The following is a 21,656-nucleotide window of genomic DNA, read 5'->3' on the forward strand; positions in this document are numbered from 1 at the left end:
TTTATCTGACCTTTGCCTTGGTAGAGGCTCTTCCTCCTGTCCTTCAAGGCCATTACTTATGCCCTCTACACATTTTCACATATTTTTAAGATGCAAGCAAAATTCCCCTTGTTAATCATTAGGTCTGTGCAAACATACAACTTCAAAGGCAGAAAAGGAGCAACCAAAAGCAAACACCTGTCTGCAACTCCTTAGTTCTCCCACCCCTTTCCTTTTTTGTTTCCTTCTCTAAGCACTACTTTGCATTGAAAAAACTAAATGGTAACATATAGCTGTAACAATATACTTAATTATTTGCTAGCCATATCAGCCAGATTCTTCCATGTAATGCAAAGAACATTTTAGAATCATTACAGCCAAACTATTTCAAGCTGGTTGAAGCTAAATATATGTCACTCTTGAGAATGTTAACAGTGGCTTGTTAACATTCTCAAGAGTGAAAGTGGAAAGGAAGAAAATGGAAGTTAATAGTACCTTATTATTAACTCCAGAGTAGAATATGGCATATAATATTATGGCACATTCTTTCTGCCTTAAAACGTTTTTTTCCAGCACAGAAGTTGCCATTTCTTTAACTTTAGCATTAAATTCATTTTCTTTCAGTGATGTTTGTCCTGTACCTTTATAAATGAGCCTAAACAGACAGTTCATGGAAAACATTTGTCCAAGGCTACTGGAGGTGGGGGGGGGGGGGACACGGTGGCGCAGTGGCGGCGCAGCGGCTTAATGACGCTGAAAGTTGCCGGCCAGAAATGGTCGATGCTTCAGTGGTTCGAGTCCAGCCTTCGCGTTAGCAGGGTGAGCTCCTGTTTCCTCCCCATTTCCTGTCAACCCAACAGTTCGAAAACTCATGTGAGTAGATAAATGGGGACTCTCACTCCGGTGGGAGGAAAAATGCTGGCGGCGCCTTGCAAAAAAGGAGTCTGGAGCAGTTGCCGGTAAGCGCGAAAAACCGCGCGCGCCCGAAAAGGGCGCGAAGCAACAGAAACCCCACCTCCTATGCTTGCCAGCTGGGCTCTGCTCTAGGAAGGAGGCTCTGGCAAACCACTTCCAAAACAATTGCCTTGAAAACTGCAAGGACTCGTCCAAGCAGTCACTGCAGAGTCAGTAACGACTGAGCGCAGATAAAAAAAAAAAACAACTGGAGGTAGGTTGAAAAACTCCAGATAACTTCTAGATGGCAGCAAGGAGATACAGAAAACTCTAACTTCTTGTGGTCATCTAGTGATCATCCGAGAGCCAGTCTGGTATAGTAGCTAAAGGCACCAGATCAGAAAGCAGGAGACTGTGAGTTCTAGTCCTGCCTTAGGTGAGAAAGCCAGCTGATGACTTTGGGGCAGTCACTCTTTCTCAACCCTAGGAAGAAGGAAGGACAGCCTTCTTGGCAACTTTCAAAATGTTGCCAAGAAAACTGCACAGAATTATCCAGACAGTTGCCAGGAATCAAGACTCACTCAAAGAGTGTATATATAATTTGAATTTCTGCAGCTCCACCAGCTTTGGGAGCTCTAGTTTGTTCTCATTTCCTGGAATGCATCATTCCATCCACCAAATTTCCAGAACTGATGCAACTTCCTAATGTGACAGGTCTCCCAGATTTTTGGTTTGCATGTTTGGCAATAATGACTAAATGATTTTCAAGTCATCTGCACTGAAAGAAAGGTGTGTGCTCACCCTTCTTTCTGTGCAGCTGACTTGAACAATCTTTTAATCATTAGTCAACTTTGCTTTAGCAAAGTCATTAGTCATTTTAATCATTAGTCAATTTTGCTTTAGCAAAAATTTACCAACAAATGCAGAAATGGGATGAATGAAATTGAAGACAAAGAAAAATAAGGACTTGGGAGACTTGAAATGGGCTATTCCTCTGTAATCCCAGCTTGGAGCTTCCTACAGCTGTGCTGTTTCATCATGCCATTGAAAAACAGGGATTCAAATCCTCCCCTTTTTCAGGTTCAGCCTCTAATGCAACTTTTAATAATGCAAGGAGCAGTTTATTCATAGTGATGGAGAGACAACACATTCCTGTGATCATCTGTCAAAACTCATTTGCATTCATGTCTTGCAATGGCTGCTATTTTTTTTGCAGTTTTACATAATGCCCATATAGTGTATGTGTAAGTCGGTTTCAGCCAGAGAGGCCTTCTAATGATTTATAGCCTGCTGTGCCCAGAGTCATTCATGAATGTGAGTGAGCGCATTTTCAAGAAGTGCTACATTCCTTAAGAGTTTCATTTCATCTCTGTGCAAAGTCAGAGTGTCCATTCCAATTTGAACAAGTTGAGCTAAATCCTGTTTTGAAAATACAGCACCTGCTGCGTGCCTGCAAATGCAGCTTCTGCTGCCTCCATTTACTCTACTTTTCTTCTTGTGAATAATATCTAATCTGATGCTCTGCAGCATCCTCCTGGTTCACTGATCTGCATATACTGCCGAAATTTCATTTCCATGGACTGAAGTTCCTTTCCTTTATGGAGGCGTGCTCCTGCCTAAATGCCAGGCCCTGCACATTGCAACACTATTCATCTTCCTTTTGGCAAAAATATGTGTATTTATTTCCAATAGAATCTTCTATAGAATCTGCTTGTAGAATGAGTTTTAAACCACAGGTAGGTTTTTGAAGCTAGATATTGATCTTTAATTATTTCTTTTCTATATGTTGACTTTTAGATATAAAAGTTCAATGTATTGATTTTAAGAGGACAAATTATTACTTTGCTGGAAGAATAGGTAAACTTTAAAATTCTGTGCCTTGGCCAAGACATAACTATCCAAAGGACATATTTCTTTTTTCATTCATTCAGTGTTATTCTACGCCTAACTTGGCTAAGTCTTTCAGAATTCAGTTGGACTTTCTCCTAGTCAGAATATATAGGAATGCAGCTGAAGAATGCAGCTGATTTTAATGATTTTTTTCCATTTCCAAACAATTGGAACTTGAAGTGTTTTTTGTGTGCTGTGAGTATTCTTGAGGGTGAAATCTAACCTGAGCAATGATTAGTGAAGCAGGTTTTATAATTATAACAGAAAGATTTATTTATAATAAACATATTATAGGAATAAACAAAGCCTAGTACCTAGGTAACTACACCCTACCAGGATAAAAATCCAAGAGTATGTGCTTTCTGCCTGTATATCTGGGAAGAAAGGCAGAAGGACTTGGCCTCAGGTTACCAATCTCCTAAACGAAGAGGAGGCAAAATGATAAACAAAGTGGGGACTTAGATTAAACCCTTAACTTTCTATCTATTCCCTACTGCTCCCTCGTGGTCAATAAGTAATGAGGTATGGAAGAATCAACGTCATTAGATTTGCTCCTCCCAACATAGACCTCCTAATTTCCACATGAAATTTGAAAGTTGTTTCCCCACAATTTTTACTAAATAAATATGAAGAACTAATGTTTAACTCCTTTTGAATGAACTGTTTGATGGAAGTATCCTTCTAACAGACCTGAAAGAAATACTTCACTACCAATGTAAAAATATTGAATACTACTTTTTAGCCCAGAAAAATAAGAGCATCTGTCTGGAAGTACAAAACAATTCCACATTCTCTCTGTATGTTGCGTATATCCCATTCTTATACTTCTCTTTATTTACCTGTGAAATTTTAAGCTGTACCTAGAAATTGTATGCAGGATATATTGGGATTATCCTCAGTTTTTATGGATCCAAATAAGAGAAACCTTTTTTCATATGCTGAGGCTGGGTCTATCTGGTGCTCCTGTGACAAATAGTTTCTGGGCCTGAAAAGATGCATCCTTTGATGGATTAAAGAAGTTGTAACTCTGGCCATTATTCCATGTGATTCTTGCCATTTCTGATGAATCGATAACTATCTGCATTTTGCGCATCTCATACATTTTACATTAGCCTTCCCCAAGCAAGTGCACTCCAGATGTGCCATATTACCACTCCCATCATCCTCAGTTAGCATAGTAATTGCCCCATAATTCTAGTTCTAGAATATGTTGTGCTGGGGAAACCATCAGGAATGAATGAATGTGAATGTGTTTGCATGCATTTGAAAAGCTAAAAGAATTTCCTTTGTGTTGTTGATCATCAACATTACCTAAGTGGGAAAAGTACTCACTTAATTACAGCTACATTTTTTTTTAATTCAGAAACAAAACAACCATAAACAAATTTTCCATCCTTTCAGAAGATTGCATGATATAATATCTTTGTCTAGCCCATGTAGAAGAAGAATAATTCTCAATAAGTGGGGTTTGCATATGTGACTATATTGGTTTTATATAGGCTCATGAAGGCAAAAGGAATACTTTGCTGCGGAGAGAGAAAGCATCGGCCAGATCTGCAAGTAAATCTTGGTTATTTAAAGGTGCTTTCACACCCTCCCTGACGATTTCCATGGCTTATCCAGATCAGGACCAGTGCGTGTGGATTAATCTTTCTTCCACATATGATTAAAACCATTCCTCAAAGTTGCCATGCCCCACTTCCCACAATATTTGTTCCTGCATTTGCTCACAGTCCTATCTGATTCCATAGATTTAACATATTTATAATGGCTCCCAAATAAAACCTTTTGATAATTCTGCTTTCATAAAAAGCCAGTATAAAGATGACCCAATTTATGCAAATCTGGCTTCTCTTTTCCTTGGAGAAAACATGAAAGTTGTAGACCCAAGACCAATATGCTGGTTACATTCTGTTAACTTCAATGGGGTTTGAGCCTTTTGTGTTCAGGATTTCTATCAACATTTCTCATTAATCAAAGGTTTGCTTGAGAGGCTATGTTTATCCTTGAGAAATCAAATAGCACAAATAGCACAAAAAGAAGATTAAGGTTTGATTACTTTACACCGTGCTTTGAAAATAACTTTAGTCTTCACTGTTTGCTTCATTTCTGTAAACTCAAAATTGCTGTCCATAAACACAGAAGTAAAGAAGATGGGAAATAATCAATACTACTTAAGTGTTGACTTAGGAACATCTTATCTTTTGAAATAATGATCTCCATATACGAAACCTACAGGCCTCAAGAACCAACATCATTGTGGTCAAAGCATCTTGATTGGGAACCTAATCTCACATGTACTGGGAAAGAGCAGCTGTTCTGCTACCATTGTAGGAGAGACTTAACAGGCTTTGTTTCCCAAACTTCCAGTACTTTTGAATTAGGTCCCTATTGGAGACAATTGCTGGATGTTGTAGCCAAATACTGAATAATAATCCTAACTAAACTGGAACAGAGAGCTGACCCAAGAAGAGGGAAATTCTGTTCCTGGTTATGACATAGGAGTGTCTCATTTAGTTTTCTTGGCAACAACATGGAGTGCCCTAGCTTGGTATGCCCTGTTTAGGGAGACACTCCTGGCATATTAGCATCCAGGAGGCAGAGAAATAAGTGACTTTATGTGCATCATAATTCATCACACAAATTACATCATTTGTGTCATTTCCATGATAATGTCATAATTGATTTCTATTATTGGGGGCCTCAGCAAGCAACATACACTAACATGCTTATCCATTCTTAGAATTTCTGGATTACTGTTGCAGATAATGAGGCTGAGGATGGGATTTCATCTCCAGGTTTTATTTTCTGTTAAAATAAATCTGCACATTTTTCATATGCTTTCTCTTCCAGGTACCTGTGAGACACGATGTAATGTGGCATAGTCAGCGACAACTAATGTCTGTTGAAAGACAAGAAATTGACTCATATCCTCCTCTGAATGTAACCAATGGGACCGACATCACATGCATCCTTTTTTATGCTACTAACTTCAGTCTTACAGTCAACACTACTGTTCACATGAATCTAGCAAATTCAACATTTCTGTTTCATAATGTGACCACTACTTCATCTGTTTGTTCAGACACCAATGCAACGTGAGCAGGATTAAGATATGATTTCAGTACTAATCTCTTTAATAGTAAATTAAGCAAGCAGGTTTTTTCCTTTTGATTACAGATCATAGATAAAATATAGAAATCCATAAGAATTCAGATTCAGATTGATTGTATTAGAAGATAATTATGAAATTGTGCAGCTCTTTTTGGGTTTTTTTGCATTTTAGAAATGCAAACTTCCTTACAATCCCAGGCTTTATATGTTTTTACATTCACCTTCTTTTGTAAACTAGAATGGATACATTCCTATAGACATTTACCTGAAAGCATTTTCTACAGCAGTGTCTACAGTTGTAGTCAAGAGGGAGTAGATTAACAAAAGTTGTGTGACACAAGCTACAAACCTTTTACATGTGCATCATGATGACACATGCATGCTTGAAAAGGGTGGAACTAATGGAACAGCAACTGTGCAGTATTGCTTTCAACGTTTTGGCAAAAGTAGGAAGCTTCTACCTAGAAGCATGTTTTCTGCTGATCTACTGTATATGGAAAACAATTCTGAGCACACACACATACAGGCTTATGGTCTAGCATTTATTTTTTATAGTTGGGGAATTGGACTGAGGCCCCAAAAATGGTAACTCCTAACTCCTCTGCATTGAGTCAGGGGACAGAAACCCACTAAACAGTGTAGCACTCAAGGGATGAAAGGTGTTAATTGTATAGAACGGGCATAGAAGGAGTCTCTTGCTCTGTGGTGTGCACTTCAAGAGAAGAGTGTCTAGAATGCTCTGGGCTGCGCAAAAATTTTCCTACCCAGTTTAGGAAATTCCACAATTACAGTCACACTTAAATGAGAAGCAAAAAGTAGTTTTACTGATGTCGTACCCATCAATTCACAAGGGGAAACTGCCAAATCCTTGCAAAGGGGGTTGGTTGGGCCACACTCAAGAATGGAGTTCTTGGATTCATTCCAACACCCCACACATTTTAGGTAGAATTTTATAGGTTGATCATATTCAGTGTACATAACCCAAAACCATGATTCTTGCTTACAATCACTATGTACCCATCTAATGTGTACAGATTTTGTGGCCATTCATTGTGCTACAGCTTGCTCCCAAACGCTTCAGAAGCAGCCACTTCAGGTGACCTTTTAATCCCAAATGACACAAGCAAGATAATTAGTTGATTTTCATGGGACCATATCTTCTGAAGAATTCATTCTTCATTCCCCAAATTCAAAATGTGCAAACTTCTCCAGGCTCGATTTAAGCTAGAACTAGCAATTATGAGTAAAAGTAAAGAAAGTTTGCATAATCATGAGAGAGTTGTGTTCACTGCATCATGTTATTACACTGGCATCCTGTCCCTAGTTGTGTACAAATTGCATCTCCCAAAATTCCGAACCAGACTGTTGGGAAGGAATTCTGGGAGATACAGTTCCAACACATCTAGGGGATGGCAAACTGGGGAAAGCTGCCACAGACAGTGAATCCAGAATATGTAGGCCTTTTCCAATTCCACCCCACATAAACATGGAGATAACATAAAGAAATTATGAGTATCCTTATTACAGAAGTAACAAAGAAGAACATTCACGCTATAATACAGAAGACTTTCTAGTGCCATCATGTTCAAATCATTCTGAGGGTGCTAGACTAGGGGAGGAGAGTTTAAAGCAGTGTATCTCAACCTCTTAAAATTTTAATAGTTGTGGACTTCAGCTCCCAGCCAGCATGGGAGTTGAAGTCCACACCACTTAAAATTCCCAAGGTTGAGACACACTGATTTAAAGAATTATACATCTGGAAAACCACTTTTCAAAATAGCTCTCTCAAATGTATGGCCCATTTCTAAGTTCTCCCATTAACTCAGAATTGCATTCTATTTCTTGATTCCCATGACTGAAGAATGTGGCTATTACAGTGGTACCTTGGGTCACGAACGCTTCTGTTCAATTCGGGTCACGAACAGCACCGTTCGCAAAATTTTGCTTCTGTTCGCGAACGCCGATCGGGTGACGAACAGGATCCGCGGACATTTTCCCTGCTGTGACACGTGGTCGTGGCTTCCTGTAGGGAGGGGGACTCTCCCTCCAAGCAATAACTGCCTCCCCACCCGCCTTCCTGTCCTCCATGCCAGAAGTCGCGTCGAGCAAAGTTAGCGTTCTCTCTTTTCGTACTGTACTTTGTGTCATATTTTTGTGGTTTAAAAAAAAAATACATATGGTTCAGAATGGATTAACAATAATTACATTGAACCTTATGTGAAAATTTGATTCGGGTCGCAACCAAAATCGGTTGGCGACCAAATTCGTAGGGGTCAGAATGGATTAACCGTATTTACACTGAACCTTATGGGAAAATTTGATTCGGGTCGCGACCAATTCGGGTCGCGACCAGAGTCGCGGAACAAATTAAGTTCGTGAACTGAGATACCACTGTATTTTAATTTATAGCAACCTTCCCCAGCCTGCCACTCTCCAGATGTGTAGAACTACAAACTCAGCTGATCTGCTGGTACCAAAGAGCTAATGGCTGGAGGTGATGGGAAATATAGCCCAGTGTGTGCAGAAAATGCCCAGTTGGGAAGGGGTGTTTTTAAGCTATACACGAGTTAATAGGGAACAGTATTCCCAGGTCTTCTTTTATATTCCTTTATTTCATTTCCAAGATAATTAGGCATGATGCCTCTCCATGTATACTCCATTCTGCTATACTCTAATTTTCATTCTTTACTCTCATTCTGTGACAGAATTCTTTCATTGTAACCTCTCATTCCATGAAATCTTTGGCAGGACTTATATTTAAGTGAATTCTTACAGTAAGTGTCATTACAGAGTCCAGTTCAACTGAAAGCTTTTCCCCTTTTGTTTGCCAAGCAAAGAAGAAATTCTCCTCTTTGGGGGCTTGTATGTACTATCTCCCTATATGTACTAACAATTCAGATTGGCTCAAATGAAATCTGGAAAATGATGCCCTGTAACATTTGTTCATTTTTCTCTTCTCTTCTATTAGGTTGTCATTAAAATACACTGACCTGGAGAATGGGAAAATTGGCATCAAGACCCTGGAAATAAGGTAGTTTGGATGAGATGTCTTTAAAACAAGAGAATTGCATTTCAAATGAAGTTTATGAAGTTTTCTAACTATTTTTTTCTTACAATATATATAGGAGATAGGATCCAAAGAACTGTGAAATGTGTTCCTTAAGCCCTCAGGGTTTCTCTCTCTCTTTTTTTTCTTTTAATGTGGGATTTTCTCAGCAGACTACTTTTGAAAGTGAAATGATTTTCTGAAGATGTTCAGGGGACATGGGGTGATAGGTCACCGGTTCAAAGAAAAAAAAATCCTGAAGTTTTGCTAGGTCAGCAAGGCCTTTTTCACATGCCAGAGAACAATTTTGTTTCTCAGTGCAGGCAGTTAGCTTCAATCTGCTTTCCTTGAATCATATATTATGCATCACTGAGAGGATTTCACATCTCGACAGATGCATTATGAATGAATGTATATTATTAGAACAGTAAAGCAACAAAATCCAGATTGGTATATGCATCGCCTTATTGCATTCTCTGTCTGTCTCATTTATTTTGGAAGCAGTTAGGAAGTGAATTGATCCTCCTTCTTCAAAAAAGAATCAGCCAGGGATAATTTAGAGTAGCGTTTCTCAGCCTTAGCAACTTTAAGATGTGTGGACTTCAACTCCCAGAATTCCCCAGCCTGCATGTTTTGCTAGGTTTTAATTTCTTCTTTCCATCTCTTTTGGCTGCCTAAGCTAATACTGGTCCATTTTCTCTTGAAATACATGGAAGATTATGGAAATGTTTGTAGTCTGTCCAAGAATTTCAGATTTTGCCACTGAAATCTTCTACTGAATCCTTCTCTGTCCTCCATGCCTCATTTACTCTTTTCCCCTATATTATTTCCTATTATGTGGTGATGGATTATTAGATGGGTCTTTACCGACACATCTGTATTGTTGTATGGTTGGATTATTTCATCTTAGATTGTTCCTGCCTATTGTATTGGTTCTTATTTATTTACCTGTTGATTGCTGGCCAAGCAAGTCAGAAAGGCCAATCAGAAAAAAGCACACAAACCACAGCAACCCTGATCAAGACACGGAGGACCAGCTGCCATGCATAAAAAACCAGCAAATGATACTCCCTTGTGTCAAGGTCCTGGCGAGGTTACCTAGTTTGGTAATGAAATGGTTGCAAGAAGAAAACCAAGTTCACTGAACAACCGAGATCTCAACAGTTTAAAGTCAAGGTGGTATGAGCTCACAGCAAGGAGCAGTTTAACCGCTAAGTGTGAACATGCCTATAGTAGGGCATCTAAGACCAGATTTTATAGATTCGTTTTTTTAATGATCATTCTGAGGAATGGATTAGTTGGCAGTGCATATTCTGGATCTTCAGCCCTGCCTAAACTAATGGCTTAACAAATCAATTACACAGCATTGTAGGGGAAATATAATTTGCTATGAGGTCAAACTGGAATGGCTGGAAATCCATTTGTAACAAATAATAAAGATTATCTTGGGAATGAATAAATAGAATAACACTGGCAATGAATTCAAATTAAAAAACTTAAATCTTTTGCCACGTGATTCAGAGTCCTATTATTAACAGGGCAGTCAACAGACCACAACACTAAGCAATGTTAAAACGCAGCAGTGATATTTTCCACTAGAACAGCCTGTGGCAAACTAGCTGACGAAAGACTTGCAAACAACATAGAATCCAGGAAGTTTAATTTATTTTAAATAAACTTTTACTAATAGATAGAAAAACTTGGTAAATCACAATAAAAATTGTGAGCTGCAAGCAGGCCACACTAAAACATGAATATTGATGGGAACCCCATGTTTATCTTGCAACTATTGCAGAATCCCTCCTCATTAGCCACATTTACCCAAGGTAATCTCTTCTATATTTACATTATTTCTTAAATTATTGTGTGGGCTTACAACTCCAATAGACAAATCTTCCTAAAGCTAAGAAATCGGTAAATGTGATAACATTTGAGCTATAAAAGGAAATTCATACTTCTAGGAACATAAGATACTGCCCTAAAGCAGCACATACAACTTTAGACATTCAGTCCAATGCTATTTCTCTCATTAGCAGGAACTTTCAGGATTTCAGATTAGAAAATAGGTTTACTGTTTCTGAGCTGAAAAAAGAAATGCTCTGAATGGCTGCCATCTAGTAATCAACTGAAGTTCTGCAGCTCAGATTTGGTAGCCTTAGACTCAACTGGAGACGTGTTCCAACTGTCTTCTTCTTGATCCTTTGAACTGGAGATGCTGGGGAGTGGACTTTTGAATCTTGACTGCTTCTATTAGCCATTGAAGAAGACAATAGAAGTAGCTGAGGCTGGTGCTGAAATGGCTAGGAAGACAAAAACCAAAAAAATGAGAACACTGAAACCAGTGTCAATATCTTGGTATTCCTGGACAGAGTCCAATAGCCAGGAAGAGCCCATTATTAATTCATCTCCAAGGTCTGCTTGGGTCTGTGAAAGAATTTAATTTCCCACACTGCTTTAGTGATCCAATTCTTGATGTACAGGAACGCATTCAGAGATATACTCCTGCCACTCACATGCACATATTTTTGTCTTTCAGTGACTTTATCAATGCTCATCTAGAAGTCCCTTTTTCTAGGTAATAAAGGTCTCTTCTCCCTCCTCCCCCCCAAGAAAATAAGCATCTCTCTTTTTTGGTATTGTTCTCCTCATTCAGAAAATGGGCCAAATCTAAATGTCTACAACCTTTCTGTGAGTATATGTTTAAAAGAACAAGTACGAAATTCTTGGAGTCTGTTTGTCACTGTCAAACAGAATCGGTGGTGCTGCTAGGCAGTTTGAGAGACCCCGTACTTCTCCCTTTTGACATCCACATGGCTTACTAGGGAGTAAGTACTTTTTCTCAGAAAAAAATGTTAAAAAGTGAAACAAAACAATAAAACAACACGTCAGCTGGCTGTTGGACACACAGTTTGAAAAATAAGAATGAAAGATGATCCAGTTGTCATTTCTCTCATCACAGGCCACTTTCTTGGTGGTGGGAGGGTGTCATTGATCCCTTCTTTGACTATATGGCCCTACCTTTCAGCCCTGAGGTCTATTTGTTGTTGCCCACTTAAGCAGAATGATGTGTTCATAGTTCCAACTGTCTCAAATGTACCCACATCTAACCCTCTGCAGAAGCTTTTGATTCTTCCTCTATGATGATATCAGAATGACTCCTTATCATGTTTTGCTCCTCTCTAGATTCTTGATGACCAACAAGTTCTATACTGGCTCTACACAGAACTGGTTCACTTTAGATTTTGTTCATATTCTGCAAGATGACAAGGAACCTGCCATATTTAATGTCTCCACTATCTCTGGTCCTGCGAAGTACTCCTTTCATTGCCCCCTGGTGGGCACAGACAGCCACTATGATGTAACACTAATTCCAGCCAATGATAAAGCTAAAAACTGGAAAGTTGACATTTCTGATTTCCAAGTGAGTACCTATCGTTATTTCAGAAACAATGCTAAGAGCTCTTACTTGCAAGTTGGAGTTCCAAATGGTTGAAACTGAATACCACCTGTGCATTTTCTTCAGGCCTAAGCAAAAGTTTTAAAAAACCAAACAATTATCAATGTCTTGCTCACGTTTGATCCATGGTGGATTATCCAATAATGCAGGGATGAGAATCTATTTCATACTCAAGACTGTACTTTTCAAGAGGGCGGGGGAGCTAAGGGCCACAAAATTAGAGAGCAGGGCTGAGTATTTTGGAGGGTAGGTGGGTGAGATTTGGGAGGCTTTCACTTTTAAAATGTGATATTTGAAGACATATTGTTATGGCCTGTCTGGACATGTCCTCTGATGAGGAGGATGGAGAGGAAGGAGAGGCTGGGGCGCCTAGACACAATAGTCTTGGTGTGGATGTTTCCAGTAGTGCAAAGTCAGTTACTCCACTCCGGTTGAGACAGTTCCAGCAAACCCCCAGGGTGCCTTGCCTGCACCCACTGACAGCCTCTCAGCCTCTGAGGTCCAGCCAACACCAGAGAGCAGAACTCCATAGACTGGAGAGGCTTCCCAAGAAGAGTCCATGCTGAGGAATAAACTGCCACAGCTATGTGTTGGGTGGAGGCTCAACTTGGCCTATTTATTGTCCTCACTCCCTGAGAGAAAATGCTGACAGCAACTTTTCAAGCCTCAGCTCTGTGGTGTTTACCTTGCCACGGACTCTGGATTCCACTACACTGTGTCTCTTGTCTTTTCCTTTGGATTTGTCACTTGTTTATTAGATTTCTGGTCTTGACCTGTGCCAAGGCTTTGACCATGTTACAGTTGCCATCTTTAGGTACAGGTGAAAAGGACTCTTTGCTTCTAAAAGTTCTGCCTGAGCTTGCCTATCACTGGACTGTGCCAGGCATCCAGCTTGCTACACTGGCTGGCAGCCAGCAGGGCCAGCACAGAAAATGCAGGGTGTAAATTTCATCTGTCTCCCATCTCAAATCAAATGGAAACCGTAATGTCAGTTTTCAGTCACCATGGTTATATGGGACCTCAAAGGCCAGAAGAAGGGGACTTGGAGTCCCATGTATCCCAGCCCTGCAATAATTGAAATATTATGATGAGCAGCAAGCATAACGGCAGCATATGAACGATGAAGTTCAGTTTTAAAGAAAAGTATAGTTCCTCCCCCACAGTCACAAAGTGCAACTGTAGCTCTAACTAGAAGTTCTACCTTCGAGGTCCTGTTAATGCCAGACTAGTTATTTGTGTGCTACATAGCATGCAACTACATATTTTTCCCATTTAATTGCAAGTGGTGGGAAGGAACATTAAGTTGTACTTGGAACATATCTCACATGGAAGAAACTTCCTTCCCAGCACGCTTGGGAAGTATGCTTGCAAAAGTGCACATACACACACACACACACACACACACACACTTATATGGCTAGGGCCCATACTGCATATTAAAAGTCCCTATTGTATCCATTTCCATTACTTTTTGGTAATGTCAGAAATCCTAGTAGATGGGAGACCACTAGGCTAGGAAAAGTTGGGGGGAAAGTGCTAAAAGACTTGTCCATTAAATCACCAGGAATTGAGTTTGACTTGAGGACATTTTTCTTTCTTTCCCAACTGTAGATGTTGTAAGAGGAGGGCTGTGTTAGTCTACCACAGCCAAAAATCAGAAGTTAGTAGGATGTTTTCAGGATAAATTTTACTGAAGAGCATAAGTTTTCATAAGATACAACTCATTTCTTCAGAGCCACAGAGTGACTAAACGATGTAGGATTTAATTTAAGATGAGGTGGGGATGGGAAGCCAGGGGAAGACAGTGTGTATATGTAGATGCAGGCTACATGTGAGACAAATTTCAACCACCTTATCAATTAAAAAGTGTAATGTGTTAAAAACTCATTGTGATTCTTGAGACCTTTGGAGATATTCTCAAGGAAAAAAGAAACATTAGCAGCACAGTCAAGGCAAAGATTGCTAAACTCATACCTCAAAAGGTTTCAGCTATCTCAGGAGGTCTCAGCAAACAAATTACATAATACCATTTTAAAAATCATGATTTAAGTTCAAAATATGTATTTAATATTGACAGACTAGGATGAATATGAGAGCTAGAAATCTTGTCTAAAGAATTTGACTAAAAGATAAAAGAAAAGAATGTGGGTTTATGTTTTTCTAAGTTTGCCCATCAATGAACTACAGGGAGTTATATCTTTATCTTCTTGTTAGAATATAACTACTCTCACCCAAGTGTTGGCAAAGCTTGAGAAGAAAAGTAGATGAGTGCAGACATTAAAATAGGTATTGTTAAAGCCAGACCAGAGATGTTAAGGTAATGAAGCTTCCATAATGAGTAGGAGTCAGAACAACCCAGTCAGATTTTTGTTGCTGTTGTTGACAAGATTAATAGTGCAGCAATATCCGTAAATTCAGCCCACTCAGTCCTCTTTAGATAAAGTGCTTACTAACATCAAAGCCTTTATTATGTTTCAGGCACTACTGACTCTCAGAACAGCACCTAGTATGTCTTATTTCATTCCCACTCACTGGTCGGTGTGAACTAAGATGATACAGACGACCTTTCCTTTTTGTCACTAACAGCATACTCTTTCTTTGGTGAGAGTCTGTGTGTGTGTGTGTGTGTGTGTGTGTGTGTGTGAGAGAGAGAGAGAGAGAGAGAGAGAGAGAGAGAGAGAGAGAGAAATTCTGTTTGCAATTTTTGCTGAATGTTTGAGAAGAAGCTAACCAATGAACTCCAGCTGATGTTCCTTCCATGCCTAAATACAAAGGCTCCTTTTCCAAAACTATAATCCTGTTTGGTTCCAGTGTGACAGCAACAACATGCCACATGATGTCCATACGGTTGTCAAGCCACTTAAAAATAAACATTCTATGCTATTTTGAAAAGTTATTTCTGTATGGATGAAAACAGAAATGAGTGTTATGATTGGAATGTTGAAATATTTCCTAGCTCCCTAATTCCTGGACCATATAATTCCTGTAGCAACCCTCTACAATCTTTAGAGAAGGACTTACATATTTCAGTGATCAGCTTATGAGGGTTTTGAATTTCTAGTCCAGATTCAAACAAGAAATTTGCAACTTTAAAACAGATAAATTGTTTTCTTTGTACCATACAATGATAGAATTCTTAATTTTAGGAGGAATTATAAGCAGTTGAGATGACTCTGTGGCTCTCTTGTGAATTGCAATTCCCATTATTGCTAAAGCTGATGGAGTAGTGTTCAGCACCACTGACAGGTCAAAGTGGAGGCATTTTTGCTGTTCCTAAATGCTGGAATTGGGAGAAAAATTCATCTTCTTAGGGAGAGCATTCCAGAACTTAGGAGAAGCCACTTCACACAGGAGAAGACCCTCTCCTATGTAAAGGGTAGCTGAGCTTCTGACAGTACAGATATCTCATACTGATATAAGTAATTGGGCAGGTTTATACTGGCAGAGGTGGTCCTTCAAACAGTCAGATCGACCTTAAATCGAGCCTGGTGGCCAGTGCAGCTCTTTCAGAACAACCATCCCATCATCCTTGTACCTTGCAACAGTTAGCAGCCTAATGACTACATATTTCATTGATCCCCAACTTCAATTTCCAGACACCTGTCAAGTTGTAGTAGAAAAGGAATTATAACCAAGGCAGAGATAAAAAGCAGCTCAGGAAAGGTTGCATGGTGCATTCGCCATAATTCTGAAAAAGTGCTCCTTGCATAGGCAACATCTGCATCCAGGGATCAAGGAATACTCCCAAATAGCAAACATGCTCTTTCTGGGTGAGTGCAATCCCATCCAAATGGGGTTTCTATCCCTAACTCCAATTATCTTCTCACTAATAGCACCTCTATCTTTCTCATCCTGCTTGTTACCGAGATTAGGCAACTTTCAAGGATACTGATTACTTCTTTTGAGTCAGATGGTAAGAAGCAGTACAACTGGCTGTCATCAGCACATTAATGGCATTTCATCCATAGGTCCAAATTGTCTTCCCCAGGTTTCACATAGATGCTAGTCAGCATAAAATAGAACCCTATGGGACACCGCAAGATAATGACCTAGATGTTGAATAATAGATCCTCCAGCATATGTTTCTGGACACATCCCAGTAGGAAGGGCTGAAATTACTGCAAAACTGTGCCATCAAGGTCCAACCCTAGAAGTGGCCTAGAAATTTATCAGTGGTATCAAAAGCTCCAAGAGACCCAGGAGAATGAGTAGGATTGCTCTCCCCAGTCTAGTTTCCAGTGTAGGTCAACACTCAAGGAAACATCAATTATCTCCTTTAATCAAGGGGACAGTCCCACCTGGCTTATTTTTATCAGGCAGGAATGATAAGGATCAAGCAAGGAAATGTCTTTACATAACTGTCCACATCCTTAAGATCTACAAAATGAAAATAATCCGTATGAACGGGATGAGCAGTTGCCGAGATCACCTTCTTGGCTATCTGGAATCCAAGATGAAGCAATTCTGATCACTCTGTCTGCAAAGAACAGTGAAAACTACTCACAGTGAGCCTCTGAATATCCCAGTGTCTTTGCCCCAGCACCTTCATGGAGGACGTACATACAATATAGAGAAGCACTGTTGGCCTATTCTGTGCAAATGCAACAAAAGCAGAGAAGTAAACCTTCTTTGCTTCATCTACTGTCACAGAGTTGGAATTCAGATAGGCCTTAAAATGACTCAGTCCATTTCTATCCAATAAGCATTATTATTATGCTTTTCAACTTGTATACTGTGATGTAAACAAGCAAAATTGGACTACCATCCATCTACTCAGTTCTGATTAAATTGCCAGACCAGACTGGCTTCATGGTTAAGAGAAGCAATCAGTGCCTCCTTACAGCTGGGATGTGCCCTTCACCCATACACACCCACTGCCTAAAGGGCCTCTACTGAAGCAACTCTCCCTTGAGCCAGGACATATGTGCATTTAGTCCAATCTCAAAAATTCCAGTTCTGGAAACATGACTGACTTCAGATGCAACTGCATGATACTGATTATCTGGGCATGTTTCAATTAGTTATATCCCATCCTGACTAATGCAATGTGTTTTATGTGGGGAATTACTGTGACTTATGTTCTTGCATCAGGGATCCAAGCACATAATGGCATCATATCTTAGGCTGCTAACCAGTGCAAGATACAAGGAAGTTAGAAGATACAAGGATGGAAAGAGCTGCGCTGGTTGAGTATTTTACTAAATACAGTTTAAAATGTTGGTGTTATCCCTGAAAACCCTAAACAGAGCCCAACAGAGGGATTCTCTCCCCTGCTATGAACCTGCCTGGGAATGAAGATCTGTAGAAATGGCCCTCCTGATAATTTCCCACCATCAGAGGTTCACCTATGTAACATGTGTGAGAGAGGCTTCTCCTACATCACTTTCAGGCTGCATTTGGAAGAACAGCAAAAGCACCCAACTTTTAACTGCTAGTTCATTTTAATATTTCATTTTTTAAAATGTCCAGTTCTGTATTTCAATTTTTAATTTTTTTAGCTGCTTTGAAACCTCCGTTAAAGAGAAAAGGGGTATAAATTAAATAAATAAATAGAGAATAGGCTTGTAACACTTAAAACAACCATTAAAGTTTGGGGAACTTGCATCAGAACAAACACAGTAAAGATTGTATTGTTATAACTGTCCATTTTCCTACACACAGAAATGAACACACTTTTCAAATGCATTTCACATGATGCACATAAAATTCCACTGGACTAGAATTGGAAGAATATTTCATTTGTGAAATAGAAATATAGTCATGTTCTCTTGTTAATGAAAACTCCATTATATAGGTTTTATGACCTTGGATGCCAGTTGTTGGGCAACATTAGCAAGAGATACAAAAGCAGTCACGTCCTATTTGTGAGATTCTCATAAACATCTGATTGGCCAATCTGGAACAAGAATGTTCAACTAGCTAGGCCTTCAGTTTTTCCCTTAATCTATAAAAGCCAGCTGGCAAAATAATATATATATGGGCAATCATTGCTGTTCTAACTATTTCATCAGCAAGAATTTCTTAAGGAATTTCTTTTCTGTTAAACACTGTGAATGTGGCTTTGTTCCTTTGTTATGGCTGTTAGATGTTAGAGTTTAGTGCATTGTCTTGTTCTTTCCTGATGTGAATTAAGAGCATCTCAGTTACCAGATGTGGAGTCACCAGTTGTGAATACTGATCTTAGTCAGAATTATAATAAGTACTCAGTTTAAGTTACAACTGATTCATGAGTATACTTACATAGCTCCATGTTCAGACTTTGATCTGATGAAATTAGAGATTCTGATAGGTGTGACTGAAATTTCCAGAAAATGTAGAAACACAGGATACGCAGCAAATTCCTTCACATGATTTCTAAATCATACTCTATGTAAAATAACCTTTTTCTAAAGGACTTTATCATGATGATTAATCTAAAGAGGGTAGGCAATTGGAGGGCCAGATACTGCCTGGCCACACAGCTCCTACAAAAATTAGGAGCTCCTATAAAACTTACCATGAATTGTAATTCTTCATCTGGCAGAAAGGAAAATGTGTGCAATAAATGGAAAATAATTGTAATAAATGGAAAATAATTGTATTGACTGTGTTTTATTAATTTATGTTTAATTACATTCAAATTAAATCAAATTTTATTTGTGACTTCACCTCTTTCTCTGGTATGTAACCTTGGTTCAATTAGTGTTGTGCACCCCTGATCTAAATGGCCCAGATTGTGGGAAAGGGATTCAGAGTACATTCCCTGCTAAAGAGATCAGAATATTCTTCCTGCCTTAATTCATAAATGGTTAACACAAATGCCTTATTTTTATATTGCCCCATATTTCAAGAAGGAAATGTATTTTCTTCCATTTGAGGGATATTGTAGCTCCATAGCAGACCTATCACTTTGTGTCGTATAAGATTAAGCACCTGGTTTTTGTAGAGAACCATTCTTTTAAGATTTGCAGAGCACAGTTTATAAAGCATTTTGAGCTATTGTTCTGATCTTGTGTAAGCTTCAGCAATGTCTTGGACCCATAGAAATGGCTTAACAGTGTCAAAGTGAGAAAGTTAATGGATCCTATTTTATGGGCTTCCCATTTTCTTAAAATGGTCCATTGAACTTTTTCTATGGTTAGATAAAGATTACAGATGTGTAGTTAATCAACATGCAGCATATTGAATCAGGTATTTTGATGGCTCATTTTTCTTTTTCTTTTGCAGATTCAAGCTTTCAATATTGAAAACAACTTGTTTTCCTATGCAAGTGACTGTACATCATTTTTTACACCTGGAATTTGGATGGGTTTGGTCACCTCCCTAATTTTATTATTGATCCTTACGTATGGAATCCACATGATTATGAATCTCACCACAAACAGTAGATTTGATGACCCCAAAGGTCCAGCTCTTTCAGTCCCTCAAACAGAATAACCACAAAAGTGTGGTTTGGAAAATTGCAGCCTCCCCATCATTGCTGTGCTATCTAGGGCTGATGAGTGGAACTGAGTTGTTTCTTAGGGTACCAGATAGCTTATACTTGGTGTAGGAGGAATCATATGCAAAGAATTAAAAAATGTAACCTGCTTTGAACAATGTGGTTTAAAAAAAAAAAAGGAAAGAGTACAGTAATATTTCTGCTAGCCTTCACTCTCCTCTTAATAACTACCTAAATGAAAGTCCTGAGGCAAATCTGAAATTACTCACATTTGTTGCCCGTCATTAAGGAGACCAGTATTTAGTGCCAACTTTATAAATGAAAATTTAAAAAGCTATTATGCAGGTATTTAAGAAATGATTTGTTAAGTAAAGTCATATTAAGAAAATGTACATCTATCTATATACTACTAAAACTCTCATGGTGTTTATCTGTTTGTCTGTTTGTACCCTCAAGTTAGCCCAAACAGTGCATTATCCTGCAACAATTTTTGAATTAAAGTATCTAAACGCTGCTAACTTAATGGATGCGTAAAAAATCCAGGACCCATTACTCCTGTAGAATTGAAATTTCCATGAAATTCAGACCACTTTTATTCACAAAGTTGTGGCCATTGAAGCATTCCCACGGTCACATGATAATGATTTCTGATGCTCCCTGCCAGCTTCCCACAAGCAAAGTCAATGGGGAAGCCAGCAGGAAGTCGGAAGTCGCTCATACTTCCACTGCTTTTTTGCCCACTCGTGGTCATTCTGTTTATCTGTTTAGGTAAGTAAATATTGACTTATTATTGAAGCTCATTTGCCACTACAATTATTTTTTTATTTATGATATATACTCTTCTTAGATGATCATGGGACCATCTAGCACTGGGATAAAAAAAAATATGGTCAGCCTAAAATTTAATGTTCATTCTGGTCACATCAGACTGCACTACCTTTCTCTCAAAGGATGACCCAACAGGTCACAGGGTTGTCTGGTTGAGATTAAAAATCCATCCTGAGCACATTTTAATAGAAAAGTAGGATATACATTTAAAAAATATAAAATACTTTCTTATATCTTCTTAAATATAATGTTCGTTTCTAATGTTGCAATTAGTGAAACAGAGGAAATACTATTAATTTCTTTTTTAAAAAGCCTGGATATTAAAGCTCTTGTTATGCAAACTTATTCCAGGGTTGCTTTTTCTAATCATCTTATTGGAGTGTTTTGCAGCCCCAGTAATGAAATGAATTTGAGGCACAGTCATATGGAAACTGCACATTTAGTAATGCTGAAAAAAATGAGGATAATTGGGCAACTGTTACTTAACTATTATCATTTTCATTTCCTATTTTTTATTCAGACATGAGGCCACCATAAATGGGGTTTCAAACAATGACCATTATATGGCAGCTGAAAGAAAACTCTCCTTGCTGCCATATAGTGATCGATCAGGTTTTTGCAGCCCATATACTACTACTAGTAGTAGTCTTGTTCAGACAAGGCACATGACCATATTTACCAACATCCTCAGGCTTTAGACTTGCATCTCAATTTTACTTTAGTTTTTTATACATTCTCTTTCTCATTTCTTCAAGAAACATCCAAAAGAGAAAGTCACGATAATCTAAAACAGCCATTAAGATAAACTCAAATGAGCAGGATAAATATTCAGCAGATCAATCTTTCAAAACAGAGGCATTTGCAGTGGGAGATAAAAAATAAAGTCAAGTCATCACTGTTTCAGAACTTTGTTCAGGAGACTTGAGACCCTTTATTAATGAACAATTATGCTTAATGAATGAAAGCTGTGGTAAGAGCTGCCAACCAATGGAATAGATTACCTCTTAAAATGGTATATTCCCCTTCAC

The 21,656-nt window shown here is 38.7% G+C and overlaps 1 protein-coding gene across 1 annotated transcript in view; it reads left to right on the top strand.

Moving 5' to 3' along the window:
* The window catches only part of LOC103054933 (V-type proton ATPase subunit S1-like), a 47,128-nt gene extending 26,908 nt beyond the window's left edge, over positions 1-20,220 (top strand). Inside the window, exons 7-10 of the mRNA XM_025164768.2 lie at positions 5,617-5,861; positions 8,846-8,908; positions 12,107-12,344; positions 19,587-20,220. Coding sequence (XP_025020536.2) covers positions 5,617-5,861; positions 8,846-8,908; positions 12,107-12,344; positions 19,587-19,796 — 756 coding nt within the window. The 3' untranslated portion in view covers positions 19,797-20,220. The remainder of the gene's footprint in view (positions 1-5,616; positions 5,862-8,845; positions 8,909-12,106; positions 12,345-19,586) is intronic.
* The last annotated feature ends 1,436 nt before the right edge of the window (positions 20,221-21,656 follow it).

This window comes from Python bivittatus, unplaced genomic scaffold (assembly GCF_059951505.1).
Source record: "Python bivittatus isolate LINGU-HERP-01145 unplaced genomic scaffold, Pbiv_v1 ctg000330_np1212, whole genome shotgun sequence".
Lineage (NCBI taxonomy): Eukaryota > Metazoa > Chordata > Lepidosauria > Squamata > Pythonidae > Python > Python bivittatus.